This window comes from Oculina patagonica, chromosome 12, assembly GCF_052425735.1.
Source record: "Oculina patagonica isolate OP01 chromosome 12, crgOcupat, whole genome shotgun sequence".
NCBI classification, from domain to species: domain Eukaryota; kingdom Metazoa; phylum Cnidaria; class Anthozoa; order Scleractinia; family Oculinidae; genus Oculina; species Oculina patagonica.
This window is the reverse complement of record NC_135769.1, coordinates 21,917,283-21,937,788: the sequence shown is the minus strand read 5'-3', so window position 1 is coordinate 21,937,788 and position 20,506 is coordinate 21,917,283. Positions and strand designations below refer to the sequence as shown.

General features: G+C 39.0%; 1 protein-coding gene across 3 annotated transcripts; it reads right to left on the bottom strand.

The window, feature by feature from the left end:
• Window positions 1-4,809: 4,809 nt before the first annotated feature.
• Window positions 4,810-19,662, bottom strand: LOC144633675 (acid-sensing ion channel 2-like). Of its 3 annotated transcripts, none has more exons than XM_078492526.1 (7): window positions 19,582-19,662; window positions 10,274-11,224; window positions 8,604-8,751; window positions 8,022-8,081; window positions 6,652-6,802; window positions 5,987-6,078; window positions 4,810-5,627 (listed from the first exon to the last, which is right to left on the bottom strand). In XM_078492526.1, exons 2-7 carry the CDS (start codon window positions 11,189-11,191, stop codon window positions 5,482-5,484), a joined length of 1,515 nt encoding a protein of 504 aa, XP_078348652.1. In that variant the 5' UTR covers window positions 11,192-11,224; window positions 19,582-19,662; the 3' UTR covers window positions 4,810-5,481. The 3 variants fall into 3 exon arrangements, with proteins under 3 accessions (XP_078348652.1, XP_078348653.1, XP_078348654.1); XM_078492527.1 differs by lacking the exon at window positions 19,582-19,662 and adding an exon at window positions 11,492-11,575; XM_078492528.1 differs by lacking the exon at window positions 6,652-6,802 and having other exon boundaries at window positions 5,490-5,627.
• Window positions 19,663-20,506: the final 844 nt, after the last annotated feature.

Sequence of the window (20,506 nt, the reverse complement as noted above, 5' to 3'; positions counted from 1 at the left end):
AAAGAGGGGATAACATTTTAAAATGAAGGAAATTAACGCGACGAACACAAAGAAAAAAACTTGTTGAGACAACAGGAACAAATTTATCTCAACACTAGACATAGAATCCTAAACGTAAGGGTTAAGCGAAAGAATCTGACCATCTCCAGCATTCTTCATAGTTTCAGTGATACCGGCAGATTTCTAACTTGATGAAATAATGCCTTTTCCTAGGAGTCAAGAACGGCTGGACTGTATCGAGAAATTGGGACCAAAATAATGGAAACGGCGCGGAAATTAACGTTAACAAAAATTAACGCGACTTAAATTAACGCGAATTTTTGAAATTCGCGTTAATTTCATGAAGCGTTAATTTCCTATAATAAATAATAATAAATCTAACTGCATCGCCTACCTGTCAAGATGGCGTAGAAAACCGCGATAAGGCCAATTTAAAACACCGGGTTAAAACATTTTTTTCGTGTTGTTCTGTTTTCCAACGTAGAATCTGGGAGCTTCAATGTAAGCTAACAAACGGATAAAAATGTTTAGATTCGTTAGTTGGCAGAGTTGAAGGACCAAAAGGTTTCAAGTTCGATTCAAGTCTACTTTGGGATCGACTTTGAGGCTTGTGAACTATCATTGTTCATTCAATTGCAGAAAAAAAGGATGTTATCCTTTTCACCTTTCACTGTGACTTCTTGTCTGTAGCGTTATTTGGTTTCGCTGGCAGACTGAAGTCAACATGAGTTTCGGATGAGTTTATTAGCGGTCAAATGGCGAAGATGCATGGATCTACTTGGATTTCAAACACTACACTTAGAAATCGATTAGAAAAGAACTCTCGATTTTTATTGTTGTTGTCGTCGTTGTTGTAAGCTTATGGTTTGGAAATCTGTTCAAGTTAAAAATAGTTTAAAAGCTTTACTTACCTTTACTTACCTGTCTTTCCTGTGCTTTCCCATCTTTACAAATCCGAACAGTTCTTAGACCGTAACCAAAGCGTCGAAATTTAAAGCGGTCAACTGAAACATGTGCTTTGAAAGTTACGTCACAAGAAAATATCTCCCTTGGGGAGTAGTCCGCGTGGCAAATTTTGCAAGCTTAACATGAGGCAGAGCGCCTGCTAAATATCGAAAATATAGAACACCTGCGATTCTCATTTGGAGACAGAGAGGGTGAGGAGAACTTATTTTCTCTTTGCAAGTATCCAATATTCTTGATTAAAAAACTGAATATTCAATATTCCTTACAATTTTCAGCCAATATTCAATATTCCTTTACAATTTTAAGCCAGTATTCAATATTCATTATTCCGCTTCAACCCCCGATAAACAAGTAATAAACAAAGAAGATATGTTTAATTAAAGATAAGCAGGAGGTAAGCTTTTTCCTGCTTGTTCAGACTCTGATATAAACAGCTCAAAAGTCATCAACACAGTACACGTCAATGCCTTTTTAAAAGGCCACACATAAGAACCAAAAAACAAATAATTATATTTTAAATTTCAGATAAGTGTTGTAGCTGGAATAGACATTTTCGTGTAAAATCCGCTATTTTGAAAATGGGGGAAACGTGTCGCAAAATAAAGAGTTTGAATGGAAATTTAAGGGACTTCGATAATTTTTATATTGAATTTATGCGTTATTTCCCCATCGTAACCTAGGTAAATTACATTTTGAGGATGTGGTATGGGTGGTAAACCATCAATCTCGCTTTTAGTTTTAAGACGGAATCCGCCAGTACGTCGGGTATGAACATCATGTACCAAAATTATTTACATCAATTATTGCAAACTTACATGTTACTGTCTCAAAGATCTTTTAAAAAGGAGTCAGTTCTAACAACACCAACCTTCGAAAACAAATTTCAAAGTTCCAATGAATTCCACTGAATCCAGTCGGGAGAACAAGTGCCACTTGATAGCGACTCACTTCTCCGAGAGGTGACTGCAGAGCTCGCAGTTTTCGTCCCAGAAGTTGCTAAGCAACATCACGATTTTGTACACGAGATTGCTTTCGGAGTGCCTTTGAACGCACGTGCTAGTTTTTGATTGGATGAAATAATTCGGAAACGTTTCGAGTGCTTCAACGAAGATTTCCCAAAACCGGCACTTATTCCCCCGACTAGAATCGCTTCATCCTCGGAGACCCAAGGACAGTTATTGGGGCGAGGGAAAAGCGAAAGTGCGGGTAAATAATTGCGCGAAACTGCGGGTGGAAATCGGCAAATAAAAGTTGTATTGACTGAAAGGTGCCCCTGGGGCAAGAGTCTTACCAGATCAGTTCAAAAAGCTCTCTGAAAACTGCCACCTGATTGGGCAGAAAAATCTTTTGTATTCCCTTTGTATTATTCTGCCCAGTCGGCGACCAGCCTGACTACAGTCCTTTTAGTGTGTTCTTATGCGACGTATGTACACAAAGCTGGTTCGCTCGCCACATCGGTCTTGCTTATTCGCCAAGAATTTGCTCAGGAAGAAAAAGTTTCGGCTAGTGCCTCCCCTGGTCGAAACGTCGAAAGTTTCACGGCCATGCCCGTGGAGAAACGGTGGATTCTTGTATACACAACTACGTGCTAGTCTAAACGATCGAAATGAGCACCTAATCGGGAACACGAGCCGAAAAAAAAACAATAAAAAGATAAACTTCACTAACAGAGCCACTTCTATATACAATTTTGACAATGCAGAATAGGTAAATAACCGAGGATTGAAACAGATTTCTCAACGAATCTTCGTATCGATAATTTTCAACTCAGTGAAATCAATTAGAGAGGCACGGGGGCGCGCGATGCATTGAGGGTGAAACTGCGCCTTTAAAGACAAGTATCTGCACTCATGGTTTATCGTTACCGACTTCTGGAGAGCCCCGATATAACGATGTGCCAAGACAAGGGACTGGGTAAGTGGGTCGTAACTTCATACATACAGGATACATACATTTTTCGTTCGTTTTATCGGAGACTACATTATAGAAGAGGTTTGCCATCATATCGGGTTTCACATTACAACCAGAATTCTTTTTATTTGTGTTTATAATGACCCATTACTGACATAATTCATAGATTTCGAAATTGCTTTTGTGGTAATAACGTCATGATCGTCTTCTTGGGGATTGTAGGAATTCTTTTGAGCAAATGTATTCAATCACTTTTACGCTGACATTTTGCTCTGTTAAGGTATCACGGAAACATCTGAGACACCGCTTTTTAGACCAATATATATGTACATCAAATTTCACATAAAAGTTTAGGCTCTCACGTAAATGTGTTCTCAAATAAACCAAATGTTGCGCAACATCATAATTGCAAACAAAATGCTGACGTTGCTTATTATGGTCTATATGATCAAAACAAAATCCAAAGCTATAATCTTTATTCAATAAGCTTTCAGAAAATATAAACTTTATTGGGGTTACCGTTGATGGTTTTCACACAATTTCACTTGGAACGAAAATGCCAATTTTCATTCCGTGACACCTTAATGTCACTGTTCCTTTCCAAAAAACGTTTTATTAACACCCTAGCTACTTGTGAAACAAGCAACGACTTAAGTTTGCGTTTATGGAGAGTACTGCCTTGCGTTAGGTTAGCCTGTGCGACTTCCAATGGGTGCGCGACGAATGACCTCACTTATTTGTCTTATCTCCCTAGCACTGCGTTAAGACAGCACGTGCTGTATGGTAATAATATTGGTTACTGGGCGATATTTCAAGGCAACGCAGTTAACAAGCTTTGGCCATCCGCACCACACAGGAGTGACCCTAGTTTATTACATAGCATTATACAATCCCAACTCCGTCTCCAAAGGGAGGGGAGGATGGAAAAGTTTAACCACGATAATAAACAAGTGCTAATTACGCTGTACAATAGAACAGCAAAGTAAGCTCTGAACAGTTTGAATCAGCTTTTATACTGAGCTAGAGTTATGTCTACTGGCGTAGCAGTAGATAGAGCTGTACTGCAAGAGAACTTAGCGTTACACGTGTACACCAGCACTCTTAGCCATGAATCGTTATAATGTGCTAAAGGTAACAAAGCCATAATGTCCTAGAGTTTGTTGAATTAAGCTGCTTTATTACACAATAGCGTTTCTGAGAACAGAACTGCCATGAAAGACGTACTTATGACTAGCATCAGGTTCCATGAACTATTTTTATTGACGTGATAGTAAAATTGCATTATATTGTGTTTAATTTTACTGGAATGTTTACAATTTTTGTGCCATCCATGTGAATACACCTTAGGTAAACGCTGGAGTAATATAAAACTAACTCAGCCACGCCATCGTTAGAAAAGGCGTCGGAACTCAGGTGATGGGAATTAGCGTTGACAAAAAAGTGGGTGTTCTCTAAGGAAAACGGCGGGAAGTAAAAGTTTAGTCCCAGCCACAAAATTACCACAGCCTTTTTAAAAACACGTAGAAGGACCATCGAGAACAACCTATGCACAACTACTTTTTAGTTCCTTTTGACACTTATATTGCACCTCATTAGTAGCCATTTAGTACCTTATTACACGAAATTTTCGCCACACCCTAGTTTCGCGAATTGCCCGATTCTAAAAAAATTAAATGGCAAAATTAAAGTGGCGCGAACATAACCTGACGCGAATATTAAGTGACTCGCGTATGTCAGTTATCAATGTAAATGGATGTTGTCGTCAATTGACGCACTTGCAGACATTGTGAGAACTGCCCTGTTCTTGCTATTGCCGAGATTAGCCCCCCCCCCCCCCCCCCCCCTGCGTTTTTGTTAATTTATGTTCCTTCGGTGAAGTCTGTTAATATAATTCAAAAGCATGTCAAAATATATTGCCAGGAAATTGTAAATTGTGTCTCACTCAAAAACGCGAATTTAAATTGATTCAAAATATGAAATTTTCGCAAAATCTCGAAGTTTAAGTGTCGCGAAATATGTGCACCTCAAAATCGCGAAATTAACGTGTCGCGAAAATTTGATGTAATAAGGTAATTATAAGACCTTGTTTGATACTATACATATTTAAATAACGTAGAATATAGTAATATTTTTAAACTGTTATATCATTAACTATACTAATGTAATTATACACATTGAAAAAACGTTGACCCATGAAAAGCATATGTCATGAACAATGCATGTACGATCGAAATGTTAACTGGGAATTTCTTGTCGTCTGTGACAGAATAAACATTTCAATAAGCCAGGTTGCCTAAATCATGCTCTTAAGGTCCCAAAAGTGAAAAATATCTCGATTATTGATGACCGAAATATAACTCAGCTTACCAATGCTGTCTACCCAGAGCTCCTTTCGGTCTTGTCTTTCATGGCTAATGCTTTTCACAGAGTCAATGTTTCTTTATTAAAGTAGGTGTTGCAAATAAGCTTGTTAAAGATCAAGCAAAAATTGTTCTTGTCATAAGAGTATCTATACATGTGTTGATCATTTCTTTCTCAACTAGTATTGCATGAATATATGGAGGCTCGTTAAGAGAATCTGCATGTTGACATCAAGAATGATGTTTAAGAGTTGCTGTTGGGATTTGGTGTTGTTTGAACGGAACGTTTTCTTATTCTGGCCATTACAACTTCCACCAGAAAGTGGATGAACTCACAGAGCGTCAGTAAACTGCATCCGAGGAACAAGCCCATGTTTCCACCCCACTCACCTAAAACGAGACACAGAGACAAGTAAGTTTCAAAAGTTCCTTTACCACTTGATAATAGTACTTATATCAAAAAGAGTATTAAGTTTGAATTGAAATGTGAAACGCCATGTGGATGGTACAGATAAACAGACCACGTGATACACATTTAAGTATTCAAAGCCCTCAATATCGTCATCCTGTGTCTGCCTTAAGAAGATTCTTAACAATTAAAAAATGATATTTACCAAGTAGGACTTGTGTTTAGAGGGGGTGTACTGAACAAGGCCACAAAACACAATGTTTTATAGCCATTTTAACGTCTTGTTGCTATGAGGCTTTGCAGTCGGCACTCATCAAGCCACGTGTTCCATTTGACTTACCTAAGAGGCTCTCTGCTCCATAAGTAGAAACATCTTCGCGCTGTTCGTAAGCCAAATGTTGAAATCCAACTTGAAGAAAAACGTAGTTCTCTCTATATAAATTAAAACGGTCATCAGTGAAGAGAGTAGTGCAAAACTACACGTACTATCACAGTTTTAAAGAAAATTTTAATTTAATGTCAAAAGTTATTCCCATTGGCATTATTTGTTTTCCATAATAACGCAAAAAATGTGAAAAAAGCAAAACCGAAAAGTAAAAAAAACTTGAGGCATTAAAACGATATGTTTGAAATTCGCGATATGTTTGAAATTCTTCTATCACAGTTAATAGGTGCACAGATGTCAACTTGTGAGTTTCCTGTAAATGCTACCAACTATGATGATTAAGCTAATTAATCCTATTTAGCTTTTTTCATTTTAATTTTTTCGTTTTAATTTTATTGCAAGGTGTAACTGGACTCATTTGTTTAGTCATCATTGTTTTTTGCCAACCATTACACAATTTATAAATATTTAAGTTTGCAAACAGGCGGTAAAAACTAGAAGGGATTGTGCAAGACACACCCTCCCGCCCACCTTAAATTATAGCAATATTGCGTCACAGTAACTCTGAAAAATTAACATAAGATAGCCTTTACGCGAATCTTTTTTTTTAAACAACTTACTTCATGTAATTGTCACTCTCCAATTTCCCATAGAAATGATGCAAAATTTCAATTATAGAGTCACTCGGAAATTTGGAATAGGAAACACGTGATTCATATTCCAGTTCTGAGCATGCGTTGCTGCAGGAGCACGCTTTCAAGTTGACATCCTCTAAAAAGTGAAACATGACATTATGCAACGTCAATAGTCGGCTTATCGAGGCAAAATAACGCAAGATACGAAACAGATTTTTAAAGAAAAGATCCCTAAGCACGAGCTGTGAGAAGTGTCACATGCACAAAATTAGCCATACTGGAACGCAGGCCACGCAGTGCGACATCCAAACAAAGTAACTCCAGTCAAAATTTCCTTTGTTCCGGATTTCACTCAGCGTACCTTGTGGCCCAGCATGTCTGATTCTGTACAATGTGAACAGGTCTACTAAGGGCCTATTATTGTAAACATTCAATTGAAATGTGATTGATTGATTGATTGATCGATCGATCAATTGGTTGATTGATTGATGGATCGATTGGTTGGTAGGTTAGTTGGTTGGTTAATAAGTGCTGTAGGTGGGTTGGTTGGACGGTTGTTTGCCTGGTTGGTTGGTTGGTTGGTTGGTTGGTTGGTTGGTTGGGTGTTTGGCTGGTTGGTTGGTTGGTTGGTTGGTTGGTGGGTTGGTAGGTGGGTTAGTTGGTTGGTTGGTTGGTTGGTAGGTGGGTTGGTTAGTTTGTTGGTTGGTTGGTTGTTTTGTTGGTTAGTCGGTTGGTTGGTTGGTTGGTACGTAGGTAGGTAGGTTGGCCGGTTGGCCGGTTCGTTGGTTGGCTGGTTGGCCGGTTGGCCGGTTGGTTGGTTGGTAGGTCGGTTGGCTGGTTGGTTGGTTGGCCGTTCGGTTGGTTAGTTAGTCGGTTGGTTGGTCGGTAGGTTGGTTGGTTGGTTGGTAGGTTAGTTGGTTGATGACCATTACTGCTGGGAGAGTAACTCAGCGTCATCTCCCTCGGACTTTTACCGACCAGTTAATGAGATCATGAGCCCTATATTCAGAGTGCGCGATTAAATTTGCCTGATGACGTTTTAAGTTCCACAAGTTGAAAAGTGCGTTAACACCTTCCCCTTCAAGTAGCATTCATGAACTTAAGGAAAAAACTACAAAATAAATACAGTACTAGACCTCGGGTAACTCGAACAATCCCGCTTACTCGAACTAATTTCTATTTCCCTTGGACCCACTTTTCAGTCATTTTTACTCGGTTAACTCGAAAACCCTGCTAACTCGAACTGTTTTTCGTTTCCCTTCAGAGTTCGAGTTACCGGCGGTTCAACTGTATTGTTATTATTTTTTCTGATTTCCTTAAACTGTCCTTTCCGTAACTTATTAAAAATATCTTACTTTGCGATTTCTCGACACATCCTTGATCTTGGAAAGAGCACAGAGGTACCTTCTCTGGATCTATAAGTGGAAAAAAAGCTAAACTTGGTATACGAAATACAGAGCCACTTTTGACATCAGATAAATTTGGTGGCTTCATACAGACGACATCTTTACTTCCACTGCTGATTCAAACGAGCCACCAGATACACCGTCTCCAAAAGTGGCCCTCCATTTGTAGTTGTTAAGTTGGTTTTATACCGTGAAAAAGACGCGCCTACGATTCTCTCTTAGGATTGAATAGCTAGCGTGCTAGATTTACTGAAACGTCAACAAGTCATTTATTGTTTATTTTTATTCCTTTTTAAGGAATAAAAAGCGAGTCAGCCTTCTCATATGCTTCTACGCGTGGTGTCATTTTTTTCAGTGCAGAGATTTCCTTCGAGTTAGGAGTACAAAATATCCAGTAGAAAAAAACGTAGTAAAAACGACTTGGAAGCGAAAGTCATACAAGGTTGATAAATACTTAAATTATGTAAACTAAACGAACAACTTCAAGCGTACTTCCAATAAACATACTGAGAAGGAAGAAAACAATCTAACCTCGCAGTCCAGTGGAACGGCATCCACATTGAGCTACGGTCGTATTTGCGATACATTGGTAAATGCAGCCGTCCTTTGTGTAGGTTCCAATTCCTGGCAATTTTTCTTGTCGGCAGTCTGTTTTGAATGGTGCTGGAAGTCTTATGTGCTAGATTTGAAAGGAATAAAGAGGATTTTTGTTATTATTAACTTTAGGGTAATGAGTTCGAACACCCCTTAGAGCGGTTTTCATTGAGTGTCGTAAAACCAAAACCAAAGCAATGACTCTGGCCAATTACAAAGGACACAGACAATCTAGTGAACCAATCAAAACTCGAAGAAAATACATGTAGCCGGCACGAAGCGCGGAAAAACGTGCGCAAGCGAGTCACGATTGGTTTTGGTTTTAGTTCTGATTGGCTGAGAAAGTGGCGCGAGATTTTTAAGCCAATCACTGAGCGTTGAAATACAAAACCAAAGCAAACGCAATTTACTTTCGACACTCAAGTGAAAACCGCTCTATTTCATAGTCTAATTCTTTGTTTTGTAATATTTATGAATGGTACAGAAGTCCTCGTGCTAGGTTTGAGAGAATTGAAGAAACCTTTTTCTACTGATATTTAGTTTACCTAGTAATACGTGAATAGCAGGGCCTCGCGAAGCTCTGGGTTAGGGAGGGAGGGGGGTGTTATAAATAAGGAGTGATAACCGGTTTTAACCGGTGATTTGTTATTGTTGCCTAGAAACGGACATGGCCGCGACACCCTCGTTCCCAGGGTCTACTCCGCTTTGAAAATGGCGGCTCTTTCTGGTTCGTAAAGAGGTATAGAGCGTTGGGAAGCGCAGGCTATTTTAAAAATCATCGACAAATTATTGGATATTCGCATTTTGGACATTTATTTCAGGGCATTAAAAAAAAAACGAAGAACGAACGGCAGGAGGATTCGAACCCACCGCCCGCGCGCCCCTAATGGCCATGAAAGGTTTGTAGCCTGAATAGCCGTTGAGGGAGTATTATGTAGAAATCAGTGTTATCTTAATCTGAAAAGAAAAACGATAAAAATGAAAGGCTCAGGATTCGAACCCACAAAAAAATAATAATAATAAAAAAAAGAAGAAATAAAAAAAAAAAAACCTTAGCCGGAGTCGAACTCCCCCATAAGAAGCCAGAGCCCGATTCTTAGTGCACGCACCAAGGACCTCTTTTCGTCGTAGAAACGAAGACGCTAATAAAATTATTACGTTTAATTATTTCAGACTGATTGTTTTCATACAAATTTTCCGGGCTAGGCGTTTTTGTAGTAAGTATATTTTTGTAAGTCATGAGAGTAAGGAGAAGATTTGGAAAACAATCGTGACTCAAAGCCATATCAGAGGGTTGTAAAAGCTTAAAGCTACAAGCAAGACCGTATGATTTTCTGGGTATGCACTAGAATTTGCACATTGGCCTACAGGAAATGTACAGGTGTGTATTTTGCACGGGATTTACGAATTTGTTTGCCTTTCTGTAGCTTTACTTGTACCGTCGCCCGGCTATAAGTTTTGATAATTCGTCTAAAATTCAGTGTGGCTAAAAGTAACTTGTTTCCGCGTGTCGAAAGAGAATAAAAACGTGTAACTTCGCGTTTGTCATACATGTCTATGTATCTTTTAGTAATCAGCACTTGCATTACATTCTACTTACAACATACCTTCCTGAGCTTGACTGCTACCGTCGCTTGAGTCCCAGGAAGGATGTTAAATCCAGAATGCCAGTTGACAAATGTATTTTGATCGTGCACAATCACCTTCAATCCAGTGGAAAATTGACCGAGAGTGGTTTCATTTGTTTGGACATCGAGCAAAATGTTCAGCCCGAGATCGGGCCCTTCAAGTAATTCATGAAGTGCTGTTTTTCTTCGACCAGAATTGAACGTGAAACAAATACCCTCTGGTGTAAGCTTTGGTACAAAGTCTTTATCAGAACATTTAATGCCTTTCATGAAACGGCAATAAACAACAAACATGCCAGCCATATCATGACCGTAATTTGTGAGAAATTCTGCCTCGTTAAACAGACGATCTGATGAGCGGTTTAAAGCATCAATTATGTCTTGTTGTATTGTTTTATTGCATCCTTTTACCACTGCTTCCCCAAACCACCCATAAGCACACAGCAGTGCTTGGCCACAAGTGAGATTTCCACGAACTGCTCGTGTTTCACTGCACCCACTTATGTTTAATCCCATATTTTCAAAGTTTTCGTCATCGTCAGCCACATCTATCTTGGATTTCATAAACAGGTTTAAGTTGCAGATTGTCACGGCGGGAAACTTTAAGCCATCAGTTGGCGTTTCTTGTGAAATTACTGTTTTTACTGGCTTCGACACGTACTTTCGCAGACTGATAGTTCCATAATAAGTATAGGCAGTAGCAGCGATGCAAAGAAATAAAAACCATATTGCTCGCCTAGAAAAGGAAAGCCCATCTTGAACGACATATCTTAGCCCGTGAAGAGTGGTGACTGAGGCAAAATCTCTCCATTTGGAAGAAAATGATAATTTTTCAGAATCATCATTTTCCTTTGGAGAATCGGTAGAAGAGTTGATAGGTTTTACATGTGTAATCATAGTGGTAGCAAATGTAAGCAGTTGTCTAGATCTCTGCAAATTTAAAGGAGAACGTTTAATATGAGACGTCGTCCACTCTGTTCAAAACTCACATCTTGATTACTTGCAAAAAGCATTAAAAAGGGCAGAAACTGTCAATTTTGCAAGCCATTGATGTTATATTCTGTTTTTAGTTTTAAGCGAGCCAAGGATAGCTAAGTCTTCTCTTTAGATGCGAGGGAGACTATTACACGTATGGGAAAAGATTATTTACACTAAGCTAAATCGAAAATTAGCCTACTGAGAGATCTAAAAAATTACCTTGTTAGGGATCGCTGGTTTACTCTTTAGGGTCTTGATAACAACCACTCCAAACTTTTTACTATCAAAGAAAAACTTCCCACTTAATCGATTTTCTTGTTTTAAAATATATTTTCGGACATCTGCGTCTTCCATAGAAACTTTATTTTACTTGTAAATAATTAATTCCAAAGAAATTGGTCATTGAAAAGAAAATTTACTCAATCTTTTTCTCCAGGTAACTATTGTTCAAATCATTGTACATTTCTTTACCTGCCTAGCTTGAGCAGTTCTCGTTATCTTCAGAGCATGCAAACATCACAAGGATCGGGAAAGACACTCCTATGTTCAGATTATATGTCTACTTTTACCAGAACGCCATTCTTTTTTATCTTCGAACACCTTAAGTCTCGAAAATTCAATAAAAAAATTGATCTGCAATTTTTAAAGTTAAAAACATATCAACATATGTATTCCAAAATTAATTCCAATGAAATTCGTTTTTCAAAACAAAAGTTTCTTAATCTTTTTCTCCAGGTAACTATTTTCTCAAATCATTGTACATTTCTTTACTTGCCCAGCTTGAGCACGTCTCATTTATATCTTCAGAGCATGCAAACATCACAAGGATAAGGAAAGACACTTCTCTCTTCTTCAGATGATATATCTACTTCAGTAGTGAATACTAGAACGCCATTTTTTCCCTTTCGAACACCTTAAGTCTCAAAAGTTCAATAAAAAAAATGATCTGCAATTTTTGAAGTCAAAGACATATCAACAGATGTATTCCAAAATTAATTCCAATGAAATTTGTTTTTGAAAAAGAAATTGACTCAGTCTTTTTTACAAGAAACTATTGTTCAAATAATTTCACATTTCTTTACCTGCCCAGCTTGAACAGTTTTCATTACCTTCAGATGATGCAAACATCACGAGGATCAGGAAAGACACTTCTCCTTTCTTCAGGTTATATATCTACTTCAGTAGTGAATACTAGAACGCCATTTTTTTCTTTTGATCTGCAATTTTTGAAGTCAAAGACACATCAACAGTTGTATTTCAAAATTAATTTCAATGAAATTTGTTTTTGAAAAAGAAATTGACTCAGTCTTTTTTACAAGAAACTATTGTTCAAATAATTGTACATTTCTTTACCTGCTCAGCTTGAGCACTTCTTATTATCTTCAAAGCAATTATCACGAGGAGCAGAAAGACACTTGTCCTTTGTTCAGCTTATATATATCTATATATATCTTATCTATATCTATTAAGTGAACACCGAAACACCAATTTTTTTCCTGGAACACTTTACATGTATTTTGCCTCCACTACACAACAAACAAGCACACAGCTATAGGACAAATAAGTTTATTTAGGGGGGCGGCCTGACACGAACCAACCCAAATCCCATACATTTTCTTACACTATTTTACAATGTTTACATACAAGTAGAACACATTCAAAACTCTAGTTACAGGACACATCTATAGTAAAATATCCTTATCCATATTAAACTTAATTTAATGACTGACATTACAAATAGTAGCTACGACATCAACTGGACAACGCGATAGGACGCCAGTAAGGCGAAATTTAAAAGAAATTTAAAAGAAAACCCACGCCTAGACCTGCATCTCCCAGTAAGCTCTCAGGCTTAGTGCCAGTTAGGCTGCCAGTTAGGCTAGGGAGCAACTCTAAATCACAAGCTAAGAGCCAGTTAGGCTGGAGGACCACAACTCCGATAAGACAGGAATCTAGGATATGTCACAAATCTCATATGTTTTAACGACGTGGACGAAAACCCACGCCTTGAACTACATTTCCCAGTAAGCTCTCAGGCCTAGTGCCAGTTAGGCTAGGGAGCTACTCTAAAACACAGGCTTAGCTAGTTAGGCCGGAGAACCAAAACTCCGATAAGACAAGAATCTAGGATGTGTTACAAATCTCATGTTCTAACGACGTGGTCGTACCGTTAAAACATAGAAAATGAAAAACGAATGAAAAAGCCCTAAAGCGTACAGAGCTGAGCAACCGCTTACAAAACGCATACGGTTAGACGGAGGCCAGAAAAACCTGGCACAAAAAACCCCAGTGGGGAAAAAATGCATGCCAGGAAACCTGGGTAGGAACCAAGGCTCAAGCTCCAAGCCAATCCTACGTGGCTTTACAAAATGAAATAAAAATAAACGTAAACTGCAGACCAAGAAAGCAGTTGGCTCTGAGGCCTTGACAGCCACGTGCTATACCCTTCCTATAGTTAATTTAAACTCTTTTGCACTGGAACGGAACTGAATTATCGAGTAACACTTACATGAAATGATAAGTCAACTATTTACAATTAAAAATCTATCAAGAAAGGACTACGCATAATATAAGTTACGAAATGTAGCGAAATGTTAAAAAAGCTTTCAGTTCTCTTTGTCCTACATGTCCTTTGTCCTATATAGTCCTACGTCATTACCCGTGACCTCACAGCCTGGAGCCCAATTCTAGTTCTATCTCTTGCCGACAAAATAGTTATTTCAGCCTTCTTCGCGAGCTCATTCGTCAGAAAAAACATATAGTACCAGTTAATAAACTACAGTAGCTACAAACCTAATTCTCTATAAACAGCTGCAAGGGCTACACAGCGAGTATAAACAAAAGCAGATACGTAACAACTCATACGTATACTGAAGTAGAATGACATCACACTGTGAATGACTTACGAAAAAATGAATATGAAAGTGCGGAGCTATTTCTCAAGTTTACATAAACTGGTAAGTGCACGACCAAACGGTAACTAAACAAGCTTTACATCTCAAACTGCCAGTTAAGCTGGGGAGTCCACAACTTTGGACCAAAATACCCCACATACAAAAGCGACATGCCAAACTTGCAAGGCAAACGAACTGGGGAGTACACTACATTAGACTAAGACCCCCTAAATACAAATAATTGAGCCAGTAAGGAAAATAAAGTGCAAGGAAAACAAGCTTAGTGTTCAACTGCCAGTTAGTCTGAGGGGCCACTTCTTTGGACCTTAATCCCCTATATACAAACTTGTAGAGCCAGTAAGGTAAATATAGTTGCAAGATAAACAAACTCTAATTAGCGTAAACTGCCAGATGGGCTGAGTAATCCACAACTTTGGACCCCAAAGGAGAACCTACTCATACAAAACAAAAAGTACAAAACAATTAGTACCAGGTAGGCTAAAAAACTACAGGAGCAATAGACTGATAGCACGGAGGCCAGAAAAAACCTGCCAAAAAGAGGCCGGAAATCTGGGTAGGAACCATGGCTCATGTCCAACGATTGGTAGCCCGTCCTACGGAGGCTTATCAAGTAAAATCAAGGCTAGTCAGCAACGAGGCGGAAGAAAATATGAAAAAACTAAAAACAAAAAATTAACGGAGCACTGAACAGGGTTGGTTCAGAGACCTAGATGACTATCACGTGTTATACTCCCTTTATATACCCCTGGCTAACCCCCATAATGCACCGGCCTGGAGCCCAGGCCGTGTTGTATCCCGTGCCGGCAAAATAGTTGTTTCAGCCTTCTTCGCAAGCTCATTCGTCAGAAACATCATATTTTGCCTCCACTACACAACAAACAAGCACACAGCCATAGGACAAATAAGTTTATTTAGGGGGGCGGCCTGACACGAACCCCCACGATAGAACGACAAAGTATTGGGCGTAAGTTGTTTGCTCAATGCTGTCATCTACATTGATATCTTGGGCTAAAGCAGACTTCCAGAAACTACGGTGTAGCAAGAACCTTCCCCTAAAAAATGGGCTAAGAATGAGTATTCTAGAGTGGAGGGAAATATTAAGATAATCAAAGTACCATGTGTGCAAATAAACAGGACAAGCGGAGCTGGATAGCTCGGAAATAACAACGCACTTTACCTAACGGAGCTGGGCGTTCTAACTTTTAAGCACTTGAATGGCAATGAAACTTTCATAGAAGAAAATATCACTTTATCTCACTACAAAAATATTATCAAATCTTACAGACCGCGAACTCCTTCCACCTGCATCATGCACGGTGATACTGAAAAGAAGTACTGCATGCCTTAGAAGAAGGGACCGTAGTTTTCAGACTGTCCACCGGACCCAGCCTGGATAGGGCCAATACATCTGCCAGTACGGTCTGGTTTCGCCAGAAGCTGAGCAAAAAACACCTGAGGAGATAAAAGGAAAAACCAAGCAGAGCAAAACATAGCATAAAAAGGACATCTAGAGTAATGTAGAGAAAGACACAATGAAAATGAGTCTTGATTCGCGATAAAAGTAAAAGCAAACTACACGCAAGAGGCTAACCTATATGGCGAATATAAGGCAACCATGGCGTAAAATAACAATAACAATAAAGGCAACAGTAAATGCAAAACCCCAAGGAAATAATAAAATCCAATAAAAGGCAAGGGATCGACCTTCCTACTGCCGTCACGGTAAAGAAAAAAGGAAGGCACTGCAACATTCTGGTTGTAGGAAAACCAGATGACCTAAGAACTAACAAGCTAACAATGAAAGGCTTCTGAGGCGAGGCACACAGCCTAAAAGTACCCTCCAAGTGGAACTTACTGCACTCTAGACTAAGCCACCCAAAACACTACCCATAAAGGGAGAGGATATTGTATCTCCGAAAGTCAAAACAGAAATGGCATACTGCAGGGTAGTGAAACCAGGAATGATATTCCCAAGAAACGGCAATGTAGATCACCAAGAAAATAAATCTTGTAACTACGTAGGTCTGTGCAGGCTCCCACTGAGACTTGTCTAGGTAAGGAACAAAGCCAGACTTAAATAAGCCAGAGTGCACAAATAAACTGTTAATTTCGACGGAAAGGTGGTCAGCTTCCCCACTTAACCCATTATCGAGGGAAATAGCTATAGGGAAGCCCGTACCTTCATAGGGCCTAAGAATAGGTAAAGCACTATAATAAAATAAACATGAAAGGGGGCTGAAGACCGTCCAAAAGGAAGGACGCAAAAAAGAAATAATCTGAAAAAACCATACCCAAAAAGCTAGGCGGACGAAAGAAAATTGCGATGCGCGGGAAAAATATCGATGAGACAATATCCTGATTACAAACCAAATAAGAATAAATGAAAAACCTTTGTTTAAGATCTGAACGACGACGTTCAAGTCGTCACATCAAGTTACAAAAAGGGAGAAATCACGTGCCTAAGATCCAAAATAAACCTTTGTAGCCGGAGCTACGCGTGAATGTAGATGCAACATAACACATTGTTTTCTCTGTGTTAGTTAATAATTAGCATACTGCACATGTAAGAAAATTATTATGCGAGTAGCGACTCGACACATACAGTACACATCTGTCGAGCGGAATATAAGTTCATAATTTAAGCTTAACAGTTGATAATATCATGCACGCAAAAAATCTCTACAGTAAGGATTGCATGGAAGAGTTCGTTAACAGCTTTGCAACAAAGCACCGAAGCATTGTTAGCCTTGCCAGAAGGCGTTGAAGTTCGAGGAAGACTGAGACTCTTGTAACCTTGACTGGTGACATTAAAAATGAATTGTAAAGATTCTCAAGAACGCCAGAAATCAATCCACAATTATATAAAAGCCCTCTTCGCACGGTAGGCTAAAGGAAAAATCGGAAACACAATGTGAATAATAGAGCGTATAAGAAACATTCAAGCAAAACAATTTCAAAGCAAAACGATGAAAAGCAAAATTCAAATTTCTATCATAAACTATCGCTTCGATATTAAAATCGAAATGGACTACACCTGGTTTGTCCTTCTCTTGAACTCTTTTAGGAGCTAGCGAAGGCAGACGGCTTGGTCATCGTTGAGCAGGTAGCACGCTAATGCCCGGGCTTCTTAGAGTATTTCTTTTCGTCCAGATCGGCTTCAATATTGACGAGCTGACACTTTTGGGCGGCAGACTTGGCGCCGACGATTAGTTCCGCTAGTTTTAGATTGAGCTTGAACTGGACTTCATAAGCTTTACGATAAAACTTGAGTGGCTCGCTGAATGAAAGCTTCTTTAACTCCTCCATTTCTATATCCGCGGCTTCCTCGTGGCCAGGTTAATTTAGCCAACGCTATCCTGCAGGAGATGCTTGGAAAGAATTTATCAACTGCGGGTTGTTGGCGCTGATAAGAGCCGAAACTTCGTCGTAGGCAATAGACATAGCGAACACAACGGCACAAGCGAGAGAAAACCGAGTGAACAAAATTAACGGAGCACTGAACAGGGTTGGTTCAGAGACCTAGATGACTATCACGTGTTATACTCCCTTTATATACCCCTGGCTAACCCCCATAATGCACCGGCCTGGAGCCCAGGCCGTGTTGTATCCCGTGCCGGCAAAATAGTTGTTTCAGCCTTCTTCGCAAGCTCATTCGTCAGAAACATCATTATGTCACGATAGAAAGGTCATTAAATAAATTTATCTGCAACTCTTTGATTATTCACATAAGCGAAACCGGGAAAACGTTATAACGTTTGCTGTAGAGAAGAGTTCTAAAAAGTTACCTTGTAATGAATCACTGGTTAGCTCTTTATGGTCGGGCTAACTCTGAACTACTCCGAGCTTTCTAGTACCAAAGAAAAATTCAACAATTTATGAATCTGTTTCCTTGTGTTGACGTTTAAATATATTTTGGGACATCTGCGTCTTTCAAAGAAATTGTTTTTTGCTTTTAAATAATTAATTCGAAAGTAATTCGGTGTAGAAGGAAAATTGACTCAATCTTTTCTCTTAGGGCCGAATCGCACTAGCGGACAAATTTTGTAACAAATGGTAGATTTCATCATTAATGAGTCACTTGTTGCAGAACACAAGTGCGATTACGTTTTCGAGACCTACAACTTGTCCAACATTTTAGGAAAACAAAGAAGCAGCTGTCTTATGATTGGTCCGCGTTGCACGCGCGATACATTTTGTCAAACAATTGCAAAAACAAGTGCGTACGACTTGTTGGACAAGGGCAAATTTTGTCAAAACGGACAAATCATCAAAGGGGCCGAAGTCCTGCCTCGAGGCAGGACATTTCATGACAAGTCGCATTCCCATGCCCTCGTAATGCCAGATAACAATACGTTGTTGATTGGCTATTGTGTTTGGCCCAAACTGGACCTAATAACAACACGCACACCAAAATTTTTGCGATAGTATGCACCGTGATGTGGCTCTCACTATCATAATTCAGCCGCAAAATCTTTCCGCGATAGGCAAGGCATGTTTATAAGCGAAGTATTTGCCCAATATAAGAATGAGAAAAGAAAACGTTATCTTGAGACGACTCATTATTCCACTGCATGAGAACACGCGTGCTCTAAATGCAAATTTTTTTAGAACTTTTTTAGAATTTTTTTACCGCGTGGTACTGCATATTAAATGTTTGCCCAAGACGGCCGTGCTGAGAAATGTACAGGGATGCCGGAAGCACGTGCAAAGCTATTGTACTAATAATTTCACCTTTTGTTCTCTACAAGATGTCTCTGACTTGTCGCGACAATTTTGTTTTTGTCAAAAATGTCATGACATTTAAAACTTGTCCGCTAGTGCGATTCGGCCCTTAGTAACCATTGTTCAAATCATTGTACATTTCTTTACCTTCCCAGCTTGAACAGTTTTCGTTATCTTCAGAGCATGCAAATTTCCCAAGGATCAGAAAAGATAGTTGTCCTTTGTTTAGCTTCTACATCTACTTTAGTGAATATACCGGAACACAAATATTTGTCTTGGAACTCTTAATGTCTCCAAAGTTCAATAAACAAATTGATATTCAACTTTTAAGGTCGTCAACATATCAACAGATATGTATTCTAGAATTAATTCCAATAAAATTCGTTATCTTTTTTACAAGTTACTATTGTTCAAATCATTTTACATTTCTTCACCTGCCCAGATTGAACAGTTCTCATTATCTTCACAGCAAATATCATAAGAATCAGAAAAGACAGTTGTCCTTTGTTTAGTTTATATATCTACTTAGTGAATACCGGAACACCAAATTTTGTCTTGGAACACTTTATGTCTCGAAAGGTCATTCAATAAATTGATCTGCAAATTTTTGATTATTTATAGTAAGCTAAATCGGGAAAACGTTTACTGTAGCGATGAGTTATAAAAAATTACCTTGTAGTGAATCGCTGGTTTGCTCTTTATGTTCGGGATAACACTGAACTACTCCGGACATTGAAGTACCAAACACTGAACTACTCCGGACATTGAAGTACCAAAGTACACTTCAATCGGTTTTCCTTGTTTTTAAATATATTTTCGGACATCTGCCTCATCCAAATAAATTGGTTTTCAATTTTCAATAATTAATGCCAAATAAATTCCGTATGAAAAGGAAGAAAAACTCAATCTTTTTCCAATAGACAAATTCGGCTAACTCGCCCGTGCGGGTCACGTGACCTGAATTGGGTACAACAACAAAGTTTCACCACGTGCGCTCGTAACTTTGACTCAACTTTCTCCGCTATTATGCCGCACTTTTGTTGCGCTGGTGGGTGTACAAACAGCTCTGCGAACCGAAACGATCTGTCGTTTCATGGATTGCCGCTTCATTCGAAAAGTTTATTATCCCTTTGGATCACGAAAATGAAAAGAGATCCCCGACATTTCAGTGTCAACTGCCATACAAAGATATGCAGCGAACACTTCACATCGGATGATTTTATTAATCCAGAGTCTGCTAAGAAACGACTTAAGGCGAATGCAGTTCCATCGATTTTTGCTTGGACTAAAGAGAAAGCCCAGCCTGTGAAAAGATCTGTTTTGGAAAAGCTGAACGAAAGCAGGACCGAGGAGGAGGAAGCAACAGATACAGCATCAGAAGGAGAAGGTGACATCTTGGGCTCAAGCGGGACTGACCATCAGCTTGTTTCTCGTAAGACACAGACATTTGAAGATGACATATGCATTAAATTAGATGATAGTCTTAGAATTCCCTGTTTACATAAATTTTCCGTATCTCATCTGCTCTCAAAATGTACAACGCCAATGAGAGAAGAGAAGTTTTTCACTCATTTCACTGGATTTAATTCTTACATTG